The sequence below is a fragment of the Eulemur rufifrons genome, chromosome 7, assembly GCF_041146395.1.
Source record: "Eulemur rufifrons isolate Redbay chromosome 7, OSU_ERuf_1, whole genome shotgun sequence".
Taxonomy (NCBI): domain Eukaryota; kingdom Metazoa; phylum Chordata; class Mammalia; order Primates; family Lemuridae; genus Eulemur; species Eulemur rufifrons.
The window spans coordinates 28,237,527-28,263,455 of NC_090989.1; the positions used below are offsets into that span (position 1 = coordinate 28,237,527).

General features: G+C 32.7%; 1 protein-coding gene across 5 annotated transcripts in view; it reads left to right on the top strand.

Moving 5' to 3' along the window:
- Positions 1-539: 539 nt before the first annotated feature.
- Positions 540-25,929, top strand: part of LIPI (lipase I) — a 63,578-nt gene continuing 38,188 nt past the window's right edge. For 4 of the 5 annotated variants that reach the window (XM_069472451.1, XM_069472452.1, XM_069472455.1 and 1 more), the window contains exons 1-4: positions 540-696; positions 15,655-16,040; positions 18,577-18,685; positions 20,519-20,620. In XM_069472451.1, the coding sequence (XP_069328552.1) occupies positions 588-696; positions 15,655-16,040; positions 18,577-18,685; positions 20,519-20,620 (706 nt within the window). In that variant the 5' untranslated portion in view covers positions 540-587. The remainder of the gene's footprint in view (positions 697-15,654; positions 16,041-18,576; positions 18,686-20,518; positions 20,621-25,929) is intronic. The other variant, XM_069472456.1, reaches the window with a different exon arrangement.

Consider the following 25,929-nt stretch of genomic DNA (forward strand, 5'->3'; position numbering starts at 1 on the left):
ATAATAATTTTTAAATGGTTGTCAAATAAAAAAAAAATATGTGTTTTATTTTCAAATTTTAGCCTGAAGAAACAAGCCACAATTTTGAATTTTCAAATAGCCTATGTGTTGGGATGCAAAATGACATAAACGTGAAAAGCCAATATATTTTACATTTGACAGTTTGATGGATATGGATTTCATTATTGATTCTATTATAGTATATAAAGACAACTTAGTTTGTAATCAAAATGAACATAAGCCACAACTTTTTCTCCATATTTCTATTTCTAGCATTTTATAACATCACATTTGGTCTGGGCTTTCAGTAAACATATTCTTCCCGACCACTTCTGAAATCCTGAGGTTAAAAGGAATAAAGAAAGATATAATTAGCTTTTTTATTCCCTCAAATTCAACTTGTGTAGCTGAAGGTTTGTTTGTGGCTTATTGCAGTCTTTGACTTAAAAATCCTTCTCAAAACCGCAAGCCAAATGGGAAAAAACAAACTACCTCACCTTTTTCAACAAAGAGGGAGGAGCAATAGTCAGTGAACTTTTACAGTAAAACCTGCCAGACTGTGACAATTCTACCAAAGAGAAATCTTAATGAATTACAGACTTTCCTTTTGGATGAATCTGAGTGGTTCTTTTACTTTTATCAGATTCCAAATGAGAGTATACATTTTTCTTGGTTTGATGTGCTGGGTAAGATCTGGTAAGATACTTACTAATAATTTGATTTATCTTTTAAAAATTTCATGTAAAATAATCAGTATAGTCTGTTTTGGGATAAAGAATGCTATGACATCATGCTATGAAAAAATGTGCTATGATTATGGGTACTAATTATATCAAACAGATTACTATAAAGAAAGTTTGCCTGTGTATGTATATGTGTACTTGTGTGTGTGTGTATGTGTGTGTTAGGTAAGTTGAAATTTTGTATTTTATTTACTTTGCAGATAATTAGAAACTAGAAAACCTTTAAAAAAGTTGTGAATAGAGAATATATAGAAACAAGAGAAATAATAATTCAGGAACAGAGATATTAATTCAGTATTTGAAAATCATAACAATAAATGTCTTGTTTCAATTTTATTTGTTCAAGTAGCATTCATTTTATGGAAAGTTCTTACATGGATAAATTATCAATTGCAAAGCAAACAAAGTAACCAAATACTACAACTTTTTGCTTATTTAGCATACTAAAAAGCAAAACTGGTTTATGGTAATAAGGTAGAACTTTAATTTCCTGGTTTATTGGTTTATGATAAAAAAATACCAATTGTAGTAGTATAATTTGTTACTTTATGATAATATAGTAGAACTACTTGTTCTACTTTATAAGTAGAACTAATTGTTCTACTTTATGGTAATAAAACAGTAGTAAATTTAAAATTCAAGATAGTTTTCTGTACAGACTTTGTGAAAGCAGATTATTTACATTATGTTTTAAGTCTATTAAAAAATGTTGTATGACTACTTGAATCACCTTAAAAATATTAACTAAAATTTAACATTATTTCCTATGCTTTCAATTGGATACTTAAGCTAATCATAAATTCTGTAAATGATACTAATATGCAGTTTATAACTTATATTTTACTCCTTTGGAAGATTGATAGGCTTTTTACATTTGTGTAATGTATAATAGTGGCACCTTAATTTGAAAGTCAGAGAAATCTGAAGTCTAGGCCCATAATTTGGTATGCCATTTTAAAACAGTTTATAATCATTTTAATATCATAATTTATACTACAAACTTATTTGGAAGACTTTCTGAGATTATTATTTTGATTAGTAGTTAATCAGTTGCCTACATTTTCAATTGGGAAATCTCAAACATTAATAATTGCTAAGTATGTTTCTGTTTTTGTTGACTGTTTAATTCTTGTATGATAATAACTAAAATAGAATCGCAGAACTTTTAGACATTAAAAACAGTATGTAGAACATAAAGAAATTGAAGATTTCAGTGATTCTCACAATCATTTTTATTCCATGCTCACCTTATGCTTTCTCTCATTTTCTTTGAATCTCTGCACAATTAAGAAATTTTATTGATTTTTTAGTAGTTTATTTCATATAAGTATGTTTTATTCTAATTACAACATGCTCCCTTCTGCACTAAAGATTTTGATATAAACCTCTAGGAGGGCATGTCTCATACTTGTCAACATGAAAATCATTGATTACATCTTTTGGAAAAGAAAAAAACCTTCTGAAAAACTGACATTAGTCAGGTGTTTTCAAAAAATTATGAATAGAATAGAATGAGAGTGGAGAGGAAGCTTAACAAACTATTTACAAATATACAGTATATCGATATATGTACATACATATATATTCAAATTATATGCATATTTATTCTTAGTACAGTTGCCCACTCATAGTAACTGCTTATACTGCAACTTTTGTTATTGCTATTATTATTATAGCAAGCATCAGCAAATAGTTTTGTAAAGGTCCACATAGTAAGTATTTTAGGTTTTATGGGCTGTACATTCTCTATTGCATCTGTTCAACTCTGCCATCATAGTATGAAAGCAGATGTAGACAATACACAAGCAAATGAGTGTGCTCATGTTCTAATAAAACTTTGTGGGCACTAAAATTTGAATTTATTGTGATTTTCACATGTCAACAAAAACCATATGTTTAAAAACATAAAAACCATTCTTAGCTTGCTGACCAAACTTGACTCACAGAACATAGTTTGCCAACTCTTGCGTATTTTGGAGGAGATGTTAAAGATAGATTAATTCAGCTTACTCATTCACAGTTGAGGAAAGTGCAATACAGAAAAATGGAGTCATTTTTCTAAAATCATAGAACTTGGCAATATGTGGAATTTCATTTAAGGAATCCATGTAAGAATTCACCTAGGAATCTTGTGAAAACGTAAATTCTTATCTATAGGCTGGAGGTAAAGCCCAAGATGCTGTGATTCTATTAAGCTCTCAGGTGATGCCTATGGGTACCACCACATTTTGAGCAGTGAGGAGGAGTTATAAAACCTTAGTAGCCTATTTCTAGTTCAGTTATGTTTCCAAAACCCATGTAATTTTGAGCCCACTACCTTAACAAAATAATCATTATTTTTCTCTAAATTGTATCTCTCTGATGTGACCAGTGACTTATTTATATTGACTTACCAAAATCAGATTCTCACAAGCAACTTTAATTTATTGTACCAAAGTCTCTTTAATGTAAGAGCAATGTGAAAGAACATTAAATTTGCAATCAAAAGACCCAGATTCATGTCTTGTTGTCTTGGGAAGTCACTTAACCTCCATAAACCTCAGTTTCTTCGTTTATGAGTGGAATTAATAGTTATAACACTGTCTCACTGTGAAGCTCGAAGGAAATAACATAAATATGTGATCTGGTAAATTTTAAAGAATTTTAAATTAGGTTCAAAAATCCACTGTGTTTTTCCCCATATTCATTTTATCTTTAATTCTTTTGGATAATTTCCAGATGTAGGGCTTCTCCATGTGTGGTTTATAGACTACTTGCATCAGAATGGGTAACCCATTTAAAAATGCAGATATACCTATGAAATCAGAATCTCTGGGGGTGTCCTCAGCAAACTACATTCTGAACAAACTTGCTCTATCATTTTTATATCTATTTTTAAACTAATGGTTGGTAATTTCTGGTTTAAAAACTTTTTAGAAACCTACTTTATTTTGCTTGTGTAGTCAGATTCATTTCCAACAGTTTTCCAAACATTTGCCTATTGGTTTCATTCTTTTTTTCAAAAACTTTAAATTGATATACAATGTTCACACACATTTATGGTATACATAGTGATGTGTCAATATATATACTATATAGTGATGAGATCAGGATAATGGGCAAATCCATCATCTAAAACATTTATCATTTCTTTGTGTTGGGAACATTCAATAGCCTCTTTCCAGTTATTCAAAACTATGTAATGTATTATTGTTAACTATAGTCATCCTACAGTGCTATTGAACACTAGAACTTACTCCTCCTACCTGGCTATAATTTTGTATTCTTTCTAAATGTGCTTTGATTGCTTCAGAACTAGGGAATTAAAGATATTTTTGGCTTTTATTTAGCTTTCTGCCATGAGCCTTCAGAGATTTTAAACTTCTACCTAAAGTTTTGTGTTTCAACTGATTCTATGGCCATAGAAACCTGTGTCTTTGTAGCATCAAGTGGGTCAATTGTTTTGTTCCTGGAATTCTGCTGGCCCTAAAGCGTTTTCACTCTTTTTACAGATGAATAAACAAATGAGCTAGTGAACATCTGATAGGATCTTATTTATGTTGCTCAAATGTTTCCATAACTGGTGCCATAAATATACTATTCATGCTTTTCAGATCTTACTGAGAAATGTGCTGTGTCTTCTAATTGTGTGACCTCAGATCATTTAATCTCTTTAAACTTCACTTTCTTCATGTATAAGATGCTTGAGAGGGCTAGAGGCACTTGGGTGTCAGCCGTTCACTGCCAAGGCAGTGTCCCTGCTGCTGGACTGTCTGTTTCGATCCCCTTGTTCTCCTCTTCACAGACTTTGTAACTGTAATGGAAATATATTTCAGAGATACAGCTGAACAACCTAGAATGATTATTCCTAACTTCCTATGTGTCTTTGATATTTTTAACACTTTTACTGCTTCTATAATTTGAAACCTAACACGATTTTCAGCATTCTTTATCGGTGTACCATGCTATTGAGATTTCTGCTGGTGTCCGTATCTTCCTACATATTTGGCAATGAAATCTCATACTGGGCTCCTGCTAGTGAAATTCGAATCACAATAGCATTACTTACTCTAGTCTCTGGTCCTCAATTTGTTAATTTTTCAAACAGGATTGAAAAATTAATACAATCTTTCTGGTCTTGTCAGCTTTTTGCTAGTACCTTTACTTTTGGCTGTTTTAAGTTTTAATTGATTGAAGTCTACTGAAACCATTTTCCTCATTATAAAACGAATATACAAATATTTTAGATATAGAATACTAAGAAAATATTAAAATACAGACTATATAAAATTCATAGAAAAATAAAGATAACTAGAGGACAAAATTTACTCTAATAGCATCACTACAAATACACTTAAGATGTTGGTTAATATCCTACCATTTTTACTCAGTAAATATTTTTATGTGTGCATATATACAAATATTTATATGTTAATAGTGTCCTATATATATGCTATATAGTATAGGTAAAATGAGGACTAGAAAAATATGGACAATACATAGGAATTTATGTATATAGTTCATATATATGGTTTTCATTATCTTTTTATTGTATTTCATTTTACATAAGTGTTTTCTGATGTTATCCCTAGTTTGCTGAAACATAATTTCTTAATTTCTGCATAGTTCTCATCTTATGAATACACCATAATTAATATTTCTCTCATTGTCATATATTTAGTTGAATCTTAAATATTCACTATTAAAAATATTGTGATATACAGTGGTGTTGTCATTCGGCATGATGATAAAATGATATGGCCACATTATTTTAATTAATATTTATTAACCTTTTAAAAGAATAAGCTTATTTTAATAAGTTTTTGAGCTTTTTAAATATTTTATTTTGGAAAATATCTGTTCATATCCTTCACTTTGTGTTTAATTATAATATTCTGTATTTTCCCCTCATTTATAGTCTTTTATATATATATATAGGTTCCTTTCCTACCTTATACTGAAAATATTTTCATAGTTTATATTTTGTTTTTTGTCTAGTTTATAATATTTCTTTATGTACAGAAATTTTAAATTTATGTGCTGTGAAATCTATTGTTCTTATGGTTTCTTCCTTTGCTTTTATGCTAGAAGTCATTCCTCAATCTGAGATCATGTACATATTAACTGTATTCTTATTCTAGTTCATATAACCTTACTTTTACATGAAATGTTTGTAAATAACTGGTATTAAGTTATTAATCCCAGCATTGTTTATTTAAAAATCTATTTATTTTGACACCTTTTGATTGCCATGGTTATCATAGTTAATATAATATATTTCTGGGTGTCCCCATTCTGTTTCATTAACCTATCAATTCTTGGTTCAGTTTCACAGGCCTCTTTTTAATTGATTTACAATATAATTTTAATAATGTCTTTTATTATCTTCAAAATGTTATTTATTTTTGTTATACACTTTTTCCCTCCCCCAAAACTTCCCATTGAGACCTTCATTTAGTATTGTATCACACACATAAATTAATTTGATCAGAATTGATTTTATGGTATTATCTCTTACATTCTGGACCATGGTACATCTCAGTGCTCACTCAAATCTCCATTCCTATATAAAATTTTTCAGCTTTGTAGTTTTCTTTTATGAGTACTTGTATGTATGTTTAATTTCTTTTTTCTTCTTTTTTTTTTTTCATTTATCCCCCTTTTCTCTCTTCCTCTTTCTCTTTCTCCTCCTTCTTCTTCAAAGGATTAGTTAACTTGCAAATGATAGAAACCTGTTTTAAACTAGCTAAAACAATGACAACAAAAAAGGAATTTATTGTATACACCTAACTAAAAATTTTGAATCAAATACTACTGGATCCATGTACTGAAAAAAATTTCCTTTTTTCTTTTTTTATTTCCTTATAGCTTGAGATCTTGTAGGAAGAAAGCTACTTTCTCTCCCAGTGTCAGTATCTCTCCACAGTCAGTATCAACTCTCCCAAAACAATGTTTTATGGACCTATTTGGGTTACACACTCTCCTGTGGTCCATTCCTGGGTCTAGGGTGATTGGGTATTCAGATGTACCTGGGATGGAGAGAGTGTATACTTTTAGAGTTTGCAAAAAAAAAATCAATTAGGATGGGGAGAAGTTTCCAAAAGCAAAGATTGGAGAGCCTATAAAGCTACAAAATATAATCATAGCAATATTAATTGATATTTAATATTGCTATAAAATATTCCAAATATTTTTCTTTTATTATATTTTATGTTGACTATTGTCAACATGAGCCAAACTATTGATTTTTATATGTTTATAAGATTATACTAAAGTTTTTAATTGGATTTTTTTTCAGTTGCTGTCTTCTTATTTTTTAGGTAAAATATCACATGTGAAAAAGAATACTGTCTACATTCTTATGATTATATCATATATCTTTATATTGTCTCATTAATGAGTTAGAGTGTTAAAAATAATTCATAGTGTGATAGCATATTTTTTATACTTTCTTATTTTAGTTGAAATATGACACTAGTGTTTCATCATTGTTATGATAGTTACTAATGGTATGAAATAAGTAGCATTTTATCATTTTAATAAATTATATATCTTGTTTAACTTATTTAAAATTGTATTGATGAGAAGTGTTTTTTCTTATTTTTGTCTTATGCCATATATTTTTGTGAGTATACTATTTGGAAATTTTGCTTTTAGATTTTTGTATGATTGGAATGATCTATAGCTCATATATCATATGTGTGTTTATATTTGTCCTATCTTTTTGTTTGATATTAAGGCTATTCTAGCTTTTAAAAATGATTTGTTAAAGTTGTATAGTTTTCCATTCTTTGCAAAAGCATTGGAGCTTTACTATGCTCTAAGGTTTAAAAATTTATCTTTATTCAGGTAAAATTTAAATACAATCAAATGAACACACTTAACTATACACTTTGATGAGTTTTGAAAGAATAGGAGTTTTGAAAAAATAGGAGAACTGCAACCATGCCTGTCAAGATATGAAACATTTCCTGGACCCAGTTACTTCCCTCCCCACCTCTGGTCGCATATAACCTGGACCTGCTTTCTGACACTATAGCTTAGACATTACTTTTATATTATAGAATTTCATATAAATGAAATTAAATAATATGTAGTTTTTTTTGTTTCTGGGGTCTTTTGCTCAGCATAATGGTTTTGTGATTTATCAAAGTTTTGCATCCATAATAAGCTTATCCTTTGTATTGCTGGGTAACATTAATACATTGTATAGATATGCTACAGTTTGTTTACCCATATACCTCTTGATTGACATACATTTTTTTTTTCCAATTTGGAATAGTTAAGAAAAATAAACTATGAATTTGTTCATGTAGTGGTAAGAACATATTTTTATTTCACATGAGTTAACACCTAGAAGTGAATTTGGGGGGTCGTATAAATGCATATTTAACATATAAGAAATTAGCAAACTTTCCCAAAGTGAGGTATCATTTGTCATTTTCCCAATATATTTATAATGGTTTCAGTTGCTTTACGTCCTCACTAATACTTGGTTTTGTTAATCTTCTTATAGCAATTTTAGCCATTCTACTTGATCTGTAGTGGTATACTATTTGGGTTTTAATTTATATTTTTATGATGACTAATGATGTTTAGCTTAATGGACATTATAACATCTTTTGTGAAATGTCTCCAATGTTCTTGCCAATTTTTAAAAATTGAGTTGTCTTATTATACACATATGTGTACACACACACAGTCTAAATACAACTACTTTTCAGATGTAAATATTGCAAGCCTGTGTATTTATATTCTTTTTTTTTTTTTTTTTTTTTTTTTTTTTTTGAGACAGAGTCTCACTCTGTTGCCCAGGCGAGAGTGAGTGCCATGGCGTCAGCCTAGCTCACAGCAACCTCAAACTCCTGAGCTCAAGCGATCCTCCTGTCTCAGCCTCCCGAGTAGCTGGGACTACAGGCATGCACCACCATGCTCGGCTAATTTTTTCTATATATATTTTTAGCTGTCCATATAATTTCTTTCTATTTTTAGTAGAGATGGGGTCTCGCTCCTGCTCAGGCTGGTCTTGAACTCCTGAGCTCAAACGATCCGCCCACCTCGGCCTCCCAGAGTGCTAGGATTACAGGCGTGAGCCACCACGCCCGGCCTATATTCTTAACAGTGTCCTTGAGGAGCAGACATGTTTTATTACGACAAAGTCCAATTTATCACTTTTTTTATGTTTTAATGCTTATTGTGTCTTATCTTAGAAATCTTTGCTTACCTCAAGATTATCAATATTTTCTCTAAATATTTCGTACACATAGCCTATCCCCTGCCAGAAAATGAGGCTGAAAGAAAGTAAGCAGAGTTGAGAGAATGAGAGGGAAAAAGTATGCATCTAAATTCTCTTTTACTCTAGACCTGGTTTAACGCCCTTACAACTAAAGTCTGACTCTTCTAGAATGTCTACTTAATGTGCCTACTGTTTATTAAGGTTTCTCTACCCCAGCTAGTTGAAACTTCAGTGTCTCTTAGCCTATTTTGACCCCTGGAATTGTTCAGCTTACAGTTCTTTGTGGTTCCATCCTATGCATGCATAGGTTTGTATTCAGCAATTTTCAGATTTCAGAGCTCTTCCTCTGCGTGGCTTCTTCCTCTCTTGCACTCTGCTTTCAAATTCTAGTTGGCTTGGCCCCCTCAAACTCCATTGTTTCTCCCCAACTTGGCAAGACTGCCATGCTCTGATTGGGTTCACCTTTCCTGCATTGCAGTCTGGAAACTGCCTCCAGACCGAAAGCTATTAGATCCTATGGTTTAAATAATTTGTTTCCCTTCTTTCAGATATCACAATCCTGTGCTTTTTGTTGTCCAATGTCTAAAATTTTTTTCCATATATTTTATTCAGTGTTCTACTTGTTTACAGAAGTAAGGCAAATCTGGGATAAGATAGCCATCATGACAAAAACTGGATTCTGTAAGTTTCTGTTTTGTTTTGTTTTAATTGTGATAAAACATACACAAAAATTTAACATTATAGCCATCTTTAAGTGTCCAGTTTAATGGGATTAACTACATTCACATAGTCATGCAACCATTATCACCATCCATCTTGATAATTTTTTTATCTTCCCAAACTGAACCTCTGTATCCATTAAACAATAACTCCCCATTTCCCCTTTTCCTTTAGCCATGGCAACCAGCATTATACTTTCTGTATCTGTAAATTTGACTACTCTAGGTACCTCATATAAGTGAAATCATATGGTATTTGTCCTTCTGTAGCTTGATGATTTTCACTTGGCATAATATCTTCAAAGTTATTCCACGTTATATCATGTGTCAGAATTTCCTTCCTTTCCAAGGCTGAATAACATTCCATTGTATGTATATACCAGATTTTGTTTATCCATTCATTTATTGATGAATAGTTGGGTTGCTTCCACCTTTTGGCTACTGTGAATAATGCTACTATAAACATGGGTATACAAATATTTCTTTGCATTCCTGCTTCAATCTTTTGGGTGTACATAAGAAGTGGAATTGCTGGATCATACAGTAATTCTACTTTTAATTTTTTAGGAGCCACCATACTGTTTTCCACAGCAGCTGCATCATTTTACATCCCTATCAGCAATGCACAAGGTTTCCAATTTCTGTACATCCCTGCCAACAGTTGTTATTTTCTGTTTCCTTTTTACTAGTAAGTATCTTAATGGGTTGGAAATAATATCTCATTTTAGTTTTGATTTACATATCCCTAATTGTTAGTGATGTTGAGTATCTTTTCATGAGCTTGTTGACCATTTGTATATCTTCCTTGATATGTTTATTCAAGTTCTCTGCTCATTTTTAATTGAGTTATGTTTTAGTTGTTGAGTTGTAGAGGTTCTTTATATGTCCTGGATATTAATCTTTTATGAGAGAGATGATTTATAAATATTTTCTCCCATTCAGCGGGTTGCCTTTCACTCTGTTGATAATGTCCTTTGATGCATAGATGTTTTAAATTTTGATCAAGTCCAATTTATCTATTTTTTCTTTTGTTGCCTGTGAGTTTTTTTTTGTAATATTTAAGAAAGCATTGCTAAATCCAATGTAATAAAGATTTTCCTCTATGTTTGCTTCTAAGAGTTTTTATTATTTTAGCTCTATAATGCATTAATATTTCTTGGTCTCTTGCAACAGTTTTTAACTTAAAATTATTTTGTTTGATATTAGTAACAGCATTTCTGCTCTCCTTTGGTTACCTTTTGCATTGAATATCTTTTTCCATCCTTTAACTTTCAACCTATACATGTCTGTAGATCTAAAATGAGTTTCTTATAGATAGTGTATAGTTGGATACTGTTTTTTAATCCATTCTGCCAATCTGTGTCTTTAATCGGGGGTTCAGGGGTGGTTAATCCATCTACATTTAAGGTAATTACTTATAGTGAAGCACTTTTGCCATTTTGTTATTAGTATTCTGTATGTCTTAAAGCCTTTTTGTCTCTCATTTCCTCCATTAATGTCTTCCTTTGCGTTTAGTTGATTTTTTCGCAGCATATTTTGATTCCCCTCTCATTTCCTTTCTTATATATTCTATAGATATTTTCTTTGTGGTTACCATGGGGACTATAAATAATAACCTAAAGTTATAACACCCTTTCTTAAATTGATACTAACTTGACTCCAATAACAAAACAAACAAACAAAAAACCCTGCACTCCTTTACAGCTCAGTTCTTCCCTACTTTGTGTGACTGATGACACAAGTTACATCTTTATATGTTGTGTACCAATTAACATAAATTTATAATTATTTTTATGCATTTGTCTTTTAAATTCTGTAGAAAATAAAAAGAAAAGCTACAAGTTGAAATTACAATAATACTGTCCTTTATATTTTTCGTGTTTTTTACCTTTACTGGAGAACTTTATGTTTTCTGATGACTTCTAGTTACTAATCTAGTGTGCTTTCATTTCTATTTGAAGAACTTGCATTAGCATTTCATATAATGCAGATCTAGTGGTAGTGAACTCCTACTTTTTGTTTGTCTAGGAATGTTTTAATTCTACCTTATTTTTGAAGGATAATTTTTCTGGATATAGAATTCCAAGTTGATAGATTTTTCTTTCAGCAGTTTAAATATATCTTCCCACAGCCTTCTGGCCTGCAAGGTTCCTGCTGAGAGATACACTGACAATCTTACTGGACACTGGACATGGTCTTATGTCTGTAGTTCTCCTTACTCAGGAGGCTGAAGCAGAAGGATCTCTTGAGAACAGGAGTTTAAGCCTGCAGTGAGTGATGATTATGCTCTGCACTCCAGACTGGGCAACAGAGACTGTGTCTCTTGAAAACAAACAAAAAGCAACAACAACAAAAAAACCCCACAAAATCTTATTGGGTATCCCTGTAAGTTTCTGATGCCTAAAATTTTATTTTTATTTCTGAAATATAACAGGATTAAGTCAATTTAATGCCCTTTAAGAGTTTGACAATACACTAGTTTAGCTGTTTTCTATCATTTGATAACCTTTGTTTTTATTCTCTTTACCTGATATTAATATTGCCAATGAAATCAATTATATAATGTCACAATAATACTAAAGTAAAAAAAAAAAACTAACAAACAAACAAACAAAAAAACAACAACAAAATAAAACCCCAAACCCTCAGTCCATTTGATGTAAGCAGCTATTGCTCACACTTGTGGGAGTCAGGTGGGAGTTGGTTAGGAAGCACTGCTCTTCTTGGTTGGGTTCACAAGCATGTCTGGCTGTTGACTGACTCTCAGTCAGCTGGGGTGACTAGTGGCTAGCACACTGGGAAACTTTGCCTTTTACACCTGTCTCTTGTCTGCTAGCAGGCCAGACTATGGGTGTTTTTATGATGATGTCACAGTTGAGGGAGTCCAAGCCCCTATGCGCAAATATATTTCAAGCCTCTGTTTGCATTAAATCTTCTAAGGTCCAATTTGCTAGGACGAGTCCTATGTTTATGTCTATTTCAAGGAGTGGGGTAAGTTACTCCACTTATGATATAACTCAAAGTTTCAAGGCAAATGACATGGATTCAGGAAAGAGTGATGAATTGGAGCCATCATTGCACTATAACACATTAAAATACTTACCTTTTATTTTGTGTAGAATATACTTACTTCTCCATTTATTTAAAATTTTCTGTGTACTTCCTTTAAGTATTTTTTTTATAAAAGCAGATTTTTTTTTTTTTTTTGCTTTTTTGGCAGGGTTTACACAAGTTCATCACTGTTCACATATCATCTATATTTTTTCTCTAGTGTAATTTTTGTCATTTTGTTTCATGCTTTTTACTGTATATTTCCTTTTCCATTTCACCTTGCCTTTTGCATATATACATTATTTTGCTATAGTGTTATATTTTTAGTGTGTAGAAATTTATGTGTGCTATTTTATATAGAGCAGCAGTTAACATTTAATGTTTTTAATATCTTTTTAAGCCCATACTTATCCACTTCTTAAAGTCAAAAAATTTAAAATCTTATAAATCCCTTAGTTGAGGAATTTTTACACCATGCTTACTTCCTCTCTATACTCCTTTTAACAAACATTTTCATCTTATTAGTATAATTTGGACATACTGTAAAATAATAACTTTTGATATTGCATTTTTGTTTTACCCAGTTTTGTAATATTTAAATGTAAATCAGTGTCTAACTTGTTTCCATGATCACTTTCAATCTTTTTATACTGTGAGTTTTTCAGGATCTTGTCTTCAATAAATCTAACATTTATTGAACTGTGACAATGCCAGGAACTGTACTATGTCATTTATGAGTGGCATATTTTAGGAAAGGTATAAAATTATTATGCCACAAACCCTTCTACTTATAACCTTCATTCATTACACTTTTATCTGATGTTTTGTTTTAGAAGAGAAATGTGAAGTCATCAGGACTTTATTCCTTCTCAGAAATAGAGATTTGTAACTTGGATTTTCTGCCTTGATATTTTTAGGATATTTTTCTCTTTCATCGAAATCCAACCCAGTTTCTAGGAAGTCTCTTGGTGAGTTTCATTATCTGATTTTCCCTAGGTTGTGGTGAGCATTTTTCATTTGCAAACCCTGGTATGCAATTATTTCCTTAATTATTGTAGCTGCTGCCCTCTCCCCTCCCCAAAAAATTGCCTCCCCTGGAACAGCAGTCATTTTTAATGTAAATCATTAATCCCTGTCCTATATATGTGTTTCCCTTCATAATTTGGACTCTTTCTTCCTTCATTTCTTACTATAAGTAGAGCTTTCCATGTTTGTTATAGCATTTATAATGTGAATTTTTATTCTGCAATTGACTTTTTACCTTTTCTGAATGGAAATACTTCATTATTTCATTTTCATTTGATTTTGTAGATTTGTTCTGGGTGATGATTTCTTCCTCTTACTTTTATCACGGAGATTCTACTGGCTTATTCCTCATTACTCATTTGAGGGCCGGGTAAAATCTACCTTGGCTTGGAATGCACCAGTAGTTTGGAAGTATTGATTGCATTTGGCCCTTGTCCAAGTTCCAGTTGGTGGGAAGACAGATGTACATGATTTCCTACACAATTTGCACAGTATAACAAGAATTTATATTGCACTGTAGTTCAATATATGTTTCCTCTCCACTCCCTCATCCCCTGCTATTTAGAACAAATGAAAATAACTTGTCCAGGTATCTCTCAGCTGCCTGGGAATTGAATAAAGGTCTTGCTTCTCCTTCATTGCCTTCCTCCTTTTTCTTCTTCTAAATAATTAGATCAATATTGTATACATACTTGAAAGCTAAAATTATTGTAAATAATGCATATCATCTTCAGTGTTAAAATAATATATGTTAGCTCCTTTTTCTGGCTGTTTTTCTTGGCATAGATTCTTAGAAGTTGAATTACTGAAAGTGTACTAATATAATACTTTTGTGAATTTTTAATATGGATTGACAAATTGCTTTCCCAAATAGTTTTACCAAATTAAAATTCCAAAAGCAATATGAGCACATGCTTTCAAAAAAAAAAAAAAAAACACTCTTGGAATTATGTGCTTGATATGAAAAAATTACATTTATAAAAAACTATGAAAAAGAAAAAAAAGAAACCATGGTTTCACTGCCTAGCAGTTACTATTGCTATTAATTTGGCTTAGTAATTTTATTTTCTGCCCTCATTCTCTTTAATATGATAGATAGGTAGACAGATAGATAGATAGTAGATGTAATATACACATGAAAGAGAATACTATAATTGTGAGATTTAAGGTGCTTTATATTTTGTGCTATTATATATAACCCTGTGATTAATGTCTTTACACTTAATATAAATGGTTTATTTCATTAACATAAATCCTAAAAAAAAAAGAAAAGGAAGTATTTATTAAGTTTTCACATGTAAAATTTCAAAAGAATGCTGTATCACCTTATGATCTCAACATTCATGTATACGAATATTTGTTATTTACCCTCACCAGTATTGAGTATTAGAAAAACTTTTCCATTTTTAAAATTTTATAGGGAAACATGATACCTTATTGTTTTGATTTGTATTCATTTGATCACTAGTCAGGTAAAATATATTTTTTCTAATGCTTACCTATATGTAAGTGCTATTCTGTAAACCTTCTGTTAAAGTTCATAATTACCTTATCTACTTTCATTAGTGTGTATGACACTTTCTTTCTTGGAAATATTAATGATTTCCATCACACCCATTGCTCTTGTTTTTTGTTTTGTAAAGATAAAAAATTATTCTTAATGTTTAAACAATTACATTTATTTATATTTTCAATTGTAAATTTTTTATTTCTTTGTTCAGAATATCTTTTTCCTAATCAATTTGTTACTGTAAACATTGTAGTTGCTCAGTCAATCATGTTGAAGGGCTGATGATATGAAATCTTCCCCACCCTCTGCATTCAATTAGGTTCTTTACAACAGCAACAGGAAGCAAATACTGTCCCAGTACTCAGCTTAACTGACATTTTCTTATTTCAGACAACAAAAGAACATGCCTTGAATTTTCTCAGCTAAATGTAAAGGATTCCTTCAGAGATTTATTCAATCCCAGAATAGAGATAATTCTGATGATGTATACAAGGAACAACCTAAACTGTGCTGAGCCGCTATTTGAGCACAATAACTCACTTAATATTAATTTCAACACACAAAAGAAAACAGTTTGGCTTATTCATGGATACAGACCAATGGGTTCCATTCCATCATGGCTTCAGAACTTTCTAAGGATTTTGTTGAATGAAGAAGATGTGAACATAATCGTAGTAGACTGGAACCGGGGTGCTACAACTTTTATTTACAATAGAGCAGTTAAAAACACCAGAAAAGTTGCTGAGAATTTGAGTAGGCACATTAAAAATCTTTTGGTAAGTTTGGGAATTTTATGCACTATACATGCTATGCAATATACAATGTGTTATGCAGTACCACAAAGTGGTAATAAAATATATAATTTTTCCCCATACCCATTAAGAATTACTGCTTTGATGTACTAATGTATTAAGTCATCCTTCTTTTGTCTGACTAAATGGATAATTATATAATTAGACATGACCTGTCTTATTTAAAAAAAAAATCTTAAAGATTCAGTTATTATGTTCTTTTAAGATTTTTTTTTTAACTATACCTGTACCTACTTCAGGATAAAGTAGTGATTTTCTGAGGGCAGAGGGGATAAACTTTACAATTGTTACAATCTTTAGATATCTTTTTAAAGATATGGCTAACATATTTATAGTTAATCAAGTGTGAATTGTTAAAAGTGAGGGAAAAACAGCTTGAAAGTAACATTTTTGTCAGCATTGGAGACAGTTCCATCCAAGTCTGCTCAGGGTTTGTATGGGTCAGGTAAGTTCAGGCCAGTTTCAGGTGATGTTAGTTTGAATGATTCTCTTTTACTAGATCTGTGTCTATCCTAAGAGAAAGGTGGTGTGATGGGTACTTGAGAGAAAGATGGGTGATATATGATTTGGGGGCATTATGGGGCTTGAAATTTGTACTTGAGTTATATTGTGCTGAACTTTCAAGCTTCTGATAAAATTGAACAAACATAACAATCCAATAAGTGGTTCCATGTAGATGTTGTGAGTCAGACTAGATGGGTTCAATGTCCAAATCCATCTCTTATCATGTGTGTGACTTTGAGCAATCACATACCTCTCTGTGCTATGTTTCCTTATTTGTACATTTAGAATAACAAAATTTTATAATAATATTTATATAAATATATATATAAAGAAGTAATCAACTTTGGTTATTATTTTTACCTCTTCAAATTTGGAGAAAACCATATCATCTCTGTAGAGAGGCAGAGGAGGTAATTGATTCACCCATTCTTACCAATAGTTTATTAATTGCATAATTGATTTTTCCTGATGATAGTGGTCTTTTCCTTAACTAATAAACATGTACCTGAAAGAGTGGAAAATGTGAAGGTCAAATAGGGAAATTTAAGAAAATTTTTAAAAATTAGGAAAATTTGTAGTGTTAGATACATTTCATATTCAAGAGAAGGGATATAAACATCAGTAGTACTAAAGTTTGGAGAGATACTCCCTCAGAATTTTGGGCATTATCGTGAGAAATTTGAAGAAAATCATCACTCTGGGCCTGAAAATCCTGATTCTGGTTTCTCATTAGTGGCAAATGCTCCACTTCCTTCTGTAAGCCATTATGTAGGCTGAACAATGGTCTGCCTACAAGTTTCCTATTAGCTCCCTGAGAGCCTGGTGGAAGAAGTGTGCCCTAATGTAGACTCCCAATGCCACCTTTCACAGGCTGAGACTATGAGGTATTCAAATCTTGGCCCTGGATGTTTAGATTCCATCATACTTCAGCTTGTGATTGAGGGAAATCACTTAAAATCCATGAACCTTATAGGATATCATTCCATTTTTACCAGTCTTCCCAAAGTTTTTTGACACAATATTATCAGATAAAACAAGATTAGAAAGATCAGCATAAATTTTGGAGTTGAACAGACCTGGGTTTGTGTCTTAGTACATTTAGGCTGCTATAACAAAATATCATAGACTGAGTACCTTATAAACAACAAAAATTTATTTCTCATAGTTTTGGAGGCTGAGAAGTCCAAGGGCAATGCACCTAAAGATTTGGTGTCTGGTGAGGGCTTCACTCCTGATTTATAGATAGTGCCTTTTCATTGAGTCCTCATGTGGTGCTGGAAGAGTAAAAGGAGCTCCCTCAGGCCTCTTTTATCTGGACACTAATCCCATTCATGAGGGCTCCACCCTCATTACATAATCATTTTACCTCTAAGAAGGCCCTACCTCTAAATACTATCACCTTGGGGACTAAGATTTCAACATGTGAGTTTGGGGGGGACACAAATATTCAGACCATAGCTGCTTAAAATCCATCTTTTCCCTTTGTAGATATACGTGGCTTTGGGCAAGTCATTAAGCTCTGACACTGTTTCCTTAATAAAATGGGAATTGATCAAATATTATTTATTTAGGATTTAATAGGTACCAGAGACACTTAGGCAATAGGATAAAAATGAATAACTCATGAGGCATCTGGGAATATTAAATATAAGATTTATAAGGCACATATTAAGGTAGCTAGCACAAAGTAAACACTTAGTAACATTATTATAAAATGCATTGTTAATTAAATTGTTATTTTGCATATACTCAATATAAGAGATAAAAATTTTAAATTTTTAAATAAAATTTAATGGTATTATTAAAAATGAATAGAGAAAAATCAAATATTTTATGGCAAAAGTTGAACAAATACACAGTTGTTTTGAAACTATAAAGTTTCTTCCCTATCTTCAGAAATGGATTAAACCAGAAAACAATTTTTAAATATTGATGAATGGTGCATGATATGTGATTATTTGAAATGAATATTGTAACACTGCATTTTCAATTGCAGAAGCATGGAGCATCTCTTGACAATTTTCATTTCATAGGTGTGAGCTTAGGGGCTCATATTAGTGGATTTGTTGGAAAGACATTTCATGGCCAACTCGGGAGAATAACAGGTAAAACTACTTTTTATAAAATTATTGTTTTGGCACACTTTTAATCAGCAGAAGTTACTTTATTTAAAATTTAACAGTTACAATAATTAAACATTTTTTCTATATTATATTCAAATATTAGTCTTCATTTTAGTTAAACTTGAAAGTCTTATTTTTTTAACAGAGCTTAAGTTACTCAGATGGAAATGGGAGAAAAAGATTTATTTCTGCACTCCTATCTACATTTTAAGGACACATTATTGTAAGAAAACAGAGGAAAATTTGGCCCATTAAATAGAAAATACTTCATGTATTAGCTAGGACTTAAACTCTGTATCTAATTTTCACAAACTTTGATATATTTCAATTCTTCAAAAATTTTACTTGAATGTCAGAAGAGAATTAAGGGTTGGTATCCAAATTCAAGGGGTTCTGGATCCAAGTTTCCCTCATATTTCCATAACAAAGTTACTGCATCCAGAAAGGTCAATAAATGAGTAATGCTGACATGGATTTTCACACTTTCCTCTGGGGGTGTTAGTAATTTTAGAAATAAAAGGATAATATTCTTCCCTGACCAATTTACCTCTTTTCTTTATTGATGTCTCTGTCCATAGAAGATTTGTAATAATTTCAAGTGTGCATAAAAGATATTAAGAGTTTTTAGTTAAATTGCCAAAAAAGGGGGATGAGAGAGGTGAATAACTTACATAGTTAGGATCTTTATAAACCTTAAGGATACCCCAACTTACTCTGATCAGTTTTAATGTTAACCCCAAATGTACATATGTAAAAACTGAGGTTAAATGAATGAGTGTAGGATGGTCACAAAGCCACAGCTAAGCCAGGATTTATACAAATGTTTTTGGCACCTAAAGCCCATTCCCCTTCAATGATCATACTTGCTCAATTTAAACTGGTGATGATCCTACTTTTATTTTCAATTGTGTTTACACATATTAGTCTAGTTTGAATGACCCCAACTACCAGGCAACTGCTTTGGTTTAAAAGGCCAGCAAATGTGGAAGTTCTATATCAGAATAATTTACAGAAAGAGAGAAGTTTCTATCTCATTCAGTCAAGTGGGCTAAATAAAATAGGGATAATAGAAGGGCCTGAGATGAACAACATTACATTTTACTTTTTAAAATATCTTATCAAGGTGATTTTTTCTTCCATTGCACACATGTTCTGAAAGAACTGAATTTTAGCCCCTCCCCCATCTTTTTGATACTCTCTAGAAGGTCATGAGCTTAGATTTTTATTTAGAATTTAAAATACCCCCAAAATAATATCCGTACTCCATGGAATTTTTAATATACTTTTCTTTTAAGAGTGTATGGGCAACTCCTGTGAGAAATGAATAAGATAGTAATATGATTTACCCCATAGCCCAAATTACATTTATCACCTAAAAAAGCATTTTAGACCTACAGATATATGCACAGTGAACTATTCATGGTAAAGTACAGAGTTCAAGAGAGGAAAAGATGGTATTTATTATTTTCTTCCCCACCTTAGGAAAAGTAGTAGTTATTATTAAATATAAAGTTACTACTGGCTTACTCCTAATTACTTCTTAAATAAAAATGCTCCAAAAAATTCTACAATATTTTGTTAAGGCCTCTGTAGTGTGGCTTAACTTGATAACCTCTGAAGATTAGTAGTATTATTCAAATAATGAAGGTACTTGCTATTCATCCACTTTCATTTATCATTGGATATGTGGTTGGATAGATTTAAAATAAAACTATAAGCACGTATTATGCTTATCATGTAGTAATAATGCAAGAATGTAATATAAATAACACTGTAGACTTGATTAGATTGATAGTTTTTTTTCTTTCATTTCAGGTCTTGACCCGGCTGGCCCAAAATTTTCTGGAAAACCATCATATAGCAGATTAGATTACACTGATGCGAAGTTTGTGGATGTCATCCATTCTGATTCCAATGGTAACCGTGCAGGATTTATGGCTTAATTATTTGAAAGTGGAAAAAGGAAATATAGACTCTGAGGAAGAGGAGAACATAGGAGGAGGAAGTATTGTAGATAAAATGATTTAAAATCTATAATTATAGAATGATGATATTTTCCACTAGCAATATTTCTTGGGGTTAGTGGTTTTCTGCATTGTCAAATGGCACTCTTTTTCTTCAGCTTACCTCCTTCAGGTTTTAAGAAGTGTCATTTCATCCTAAAACATTGAAATAGATAAGAGTTTATCCTGTTCATGCTATTAAAAAATGTATTGATTTGATCACATTTCCCTCAATGTTTAATATTCCTGATATGTTTAGGTTGACATTCTCTCCACTTTTTTTTTGGTGTGGTGTATATCAACCAGAACTGAGCACAGCATTTCAGCCATACATAGAGTGGTTATCCCTAGAGGTACAGAAGTAATTTCTCTATTCTATCTTACCCGAACATTCCTAACAGGGTATTGGAGTTTTTGCAAGAGTACATTGGATAGACACCTCTAAGGAATCAACTGTCATTATGCCTTTTCTGATTTGAATCTGATAATACTAACATATATATATATTGAATACTTCCCGTACATTAAGCCATGTTTTAAGTGCTTTGTGTGATCTTCTAAGTCCCTGTGAGATAGTTAATCATTAGCATTCCCCTTTTACAGAGGGGAAACTAGAGCCAAGGTCATAAGGCTAATGAGTGGCACAACCAGAATTTGAGATCTACCTTTTGATTCCAATGTCTGCACTTAACCAATATGTTATTCTGATTAACTGAATCAGAATGATAGTGAGAAGGTGCGTTGCAGTTGTGGCTATGGGAGGGTATGGTGAGAGAGACGAGAGGAAGTGACACTAAAACTGCTCCTATTTTCCTGTTTCCTCGGGTTTTCTTTCTCTTTTATCCTGGTAATATAACTGCTCCCATATTATTCTGAATTTATCTGGTGGTGATCCATACCAGTTATTTTTTGTTTGTATGTGAAATATATAAATGCCATAGATGACAGTTTTTCAACTCCCATGACTACATGTCCATTAGACTTATAATGGAAGAATCCTGCTCCTTTCTTTTTCTCTTTTTTTGGAATGTAGGTTCACCTACTTCTTATAAGAAGTCAAATGACTAAACAATCATAGTTTTAGTATTATACCTCAACCTTTCATGTCTTTTCTTATTTCTAGCTCTTTATATCAACTTAGCACATCCACACACAACACACATATTGGCCAATTTCTCTGTATTCGCTTGCCTTAACTCTTTCTGAAACTCTAACTTTAATTCTGCCAATGACCTTTTGAATTACCTCTTCATACTTTTTATTATTTTTGTTTGCATATCGTAAAAAAGCATCTTTGATTGTCTTATATTTGCAACCTCTTTTTAAATGTTTAAATTTTTTAATTATTACGGGTACATATTAGTTGTATATATTCACAGGGTACATATGACACTTTGATATAGGCATACAATGTGTGGTAGTCAAGTCAGGATAATTGGAGTATCTGTCACCTCAAGCGCTTTTCATTTCTTTGTCTTAGGAACATTTTTATTTCACACTTTTTGATAATTTCAAATATACAATAACTTATTGTTAACTATAGTCACCCCATTGTACTGTCAAATGCTAGATATTGATCATTCTAACTATATTTTTGCACCCTTTAATTATCCCCACTTCATTTTTTGATGACCCAACATATCATGTCTAATCTGCCACTAGATGCCACATAGTCAGCACCTTTGATTGATCTTTTTATGACAATCACTAATAAGAAACACAGATTTTTGACACTGCATATTCACCTGTTCTAAGGAATTTGTGAATGAGATACTTGGGTTCAACACATACCTGGAAGACTGGCTTTTCCTTGAATTATGACCAATTACTGCATCTTCTATTTGCCCGCAATCCTTGTCCTTACTCAGTTCCATGTGTTAAAGAGCCACATGGCCTTTCAGATTTGTTGATTAGGTAAACTGGGTAAATATTTTTGCTGAGATATTGAAGAAAATTACCAATATCTATTATCCAAAAGTTAGAAAAAAACAGGGAAGGTGAACTGATAGTTTGCAATCACATTTTTGATGGAAGATTTTCTGATGCAGAGACTGGAAAGTGTTTTTGAAATTCTCACATAGGGCTTGCACAACATCTCATCTCTTACTCTTGTTTGGGTCTCCAAACAATAGCACTATAGGAGTAAGAGTAAACCTGAAATAGCCAACATTTCAATGGTCTGTATCCAGGATTCTGTCATCAGAGTTGTCGAGAAAAATCTCATTTACTGAGTTTTGTTTAAGTAGATTCTAGATCATTGGAGCTCCTGGTTAGAAGCTGACAGAAGCTGACAACAGGTTTCTTTGTAGGAAGATCACATCACCTTTGGTCTCAAATTATTTTCACAAAAATATTTAAAAATAAATGTTTAGCATCCTAATAGAGATAGCCAAGTACACTTAAAGCAAAACAGCATACATGAAAACAGCAGAAACAACAGTCAACAGACAAGATCCACAGGCATCGGAAAGAATGTAGTACAGCCATTTTAACAGACTATTCAGCATTATTTATTAAAATTGAAGAAATCTACTCTAAGGCATATAACCAACAGATATACCTTCATATATACATTATTATATGTCTTCAAGAATATTCAGAGTATTAACACTTATTAGTCACAAATTGGAAACAACACAAATATACACCAATAGAGAATGAATACATAAGTTGGGGTGTGTTAATATGAGATACTATACAGCAATGAATGACTACACTTACACCTGACAATGTGGCTTAATTATCACAAATACTAATAATTGGAAAAAATCCAGACACAAAAGCATACATAAAATATGAATTAACTGATACATATTTTCAAAATGGGCAAATCTGAATTATAGGGTTTTGGGAGGCATCCTTAGAAGGTAGAGAAGAACAAAAAATGATTTCATTAAAAGAGGAGATGGCTGTTATTTTTAGGGGAGCAGAGAAGCTTGTGATTGGGTAAGAGCACACTGGAGGCTTCTAGGTGTCATTTCTTGACAAGGGTCTGGTAGCTACATGGCAATTTGCCTTCTAATAATTAATCTATAGCTTTATGTTTTATGTTCTTTTCTGCATGTGTGTTATATTTTACAACAAAAAGATAATTCAAAAGCCATATCTGCTCTCCCCACCCTTCTTGAAACCAAGGGAATGAATGACCCAAGCAGAGCAAGCTGCCCTGCCCCCTCCATCTGATAAAAGGGAAATGACATGACTGAATCGAGGGCTGCTTGTAAGTTAATAATCAAATATCTTTTTGCTTCCCCCGGATTCCTAAGCAGTCCTGTTGGTTCGATTCTACTTCCATGACAGGTTGGAGAGAATGGAAGAATAGTGTCTTCAAACCGGAACCCCTAGTCTTGGAACTCCATGTTGAGTTCAGATATGAGGAAATGTCACAGATCTCCAAAACTGTTGGATTTCTTTTTCTTTCTTTCTTTTCCTTTTTTTTTTCTTTTGCTTTTTGGGTCATATTTAGAAGACTGACCTTCCTTGTTTAAGTTCAACCACCACATGTACTCACCAGCAAATTGGTTTCCCTGATCATCACCTAAGTGCAAATTTGAGAATAACACCAATTGGGTATCAGACTGAGGTGGGGGGTGGGGAGAGGGGATGGGCGTATACCTACATGATGAGTGCATTGTGCACCGTCTGGGGAATGGTCATGCTTGAATAGGGGTGGGGGAGGGGATGGGGGTATAACTACATGATGAGCGCAATGCGCACTGTCTGGGGAATGGACACGCTTGAAGTTCTGACTCCAGGGGGTTGGGCAGGACATGGGCAGTGTATGTGGCCTGAACTTTGTACCCCCATAATAAGCTGAATTTAAAATAATAATAATAAAAAAAAATTTCACGAACTAAGTGGGTGATGGGATGTAAGGCGGGATTGGCTAGCATACTCTCACCATTGTCACGATCAAATCATACATATGCTTCACTGGATTCTAGGGAGTTCTAATGAAGTCATGTAAGTTGTCCTTTGTCTGTCTTTATATACTGAACACCCCCCGCCCCTGTAATGCACACGGTCAGTGTTCTCATGCCCCTCTATCACTGCAGGTTCTGTTACATACTGGAACTAAATCAAGTTGCTGAATCCATATTTTCACTGTCAGATCTGAGTATTTATTTTTGTTATGCTAAATCTATGGTTGACCTCTCTTATTATTTCACTTTATTGTGGGAAACTTTTTGTGTACCAAGCCAAAGCATTGCAATCTTACACAACAGCAAAATATTATCTGAAATCATGGTCCTGAGTATTCTGAGCCTGCTACCCCTTTTCACTTATGGCTTCCCACACAGATAATGGTCTCAGAATTTGTACCTTCAGCAGTGCCCCAAGGGTCTGCAGATCTACAGAAGCCCTTAAATCATAGCTATTTTTTTTTATTTCAGCATATTACAGGGGTATAAATATTTAGCTTACATATATTGCCTTTGCCCCACCTGAGTCAGAGCTTCAAGTATGCCCGTCCCCCAAATGATGTGCACTGCACCCATTAGGTGTGAATATACCCATCCCTTCCTCCCCGCTCCCACCTGCCCAACACCCAATGAATGTTACTACTACATGTGCAAATAAGTGTTGATGGATTAATACCAATTTGATGGTGAGTACATGTGGTGCTTGTTTTTCCATTCTTGTGAAACTTCACTTAGTAGAATGGGCCCCAGCTCTATCCAGGATAATACAAGAGGTGCTAGATCACCATTGTCGTTTGTGCCTGAGTAGTACGCCATATTGCTTCTCTACCCACTGGGAGCAATAGATGTGTGTTTTATGTCACTCTGGCAAGTTGTTCCAGCCGAGGCAACATAGTCTGGATTTTTCCAGTTAGTGAATCTAGCACCTGCAAGTCTTAGGCATTAACATTCAATGTGAGATCAAATCATCACCCTGACCTAAAAGATCCTATGTGACTTGGCTTCATTTCCTTCAGTGCTGCCTCTCACACATTATACTTCAGCCACCTCGGCTTCTTTACATACACCAAGCATGCTTCACAGATCTGGCCTTGGCTCACTGGTTCACATCCTGCACAAATTAACTCAGCTCCAACATCTTCAGTGGGAAATTCCCTAACCAAACTACTTAAAAAGTACAATTATCACCCTCACTCAGCACTTTCTGTCCCCTTGTTCTACTTAATTTTTCCCTATAGCTTTTATTATCTGACATACTGTATTTTTACTTGTTTATTATGTCTTCCTTCCATTCGAATGA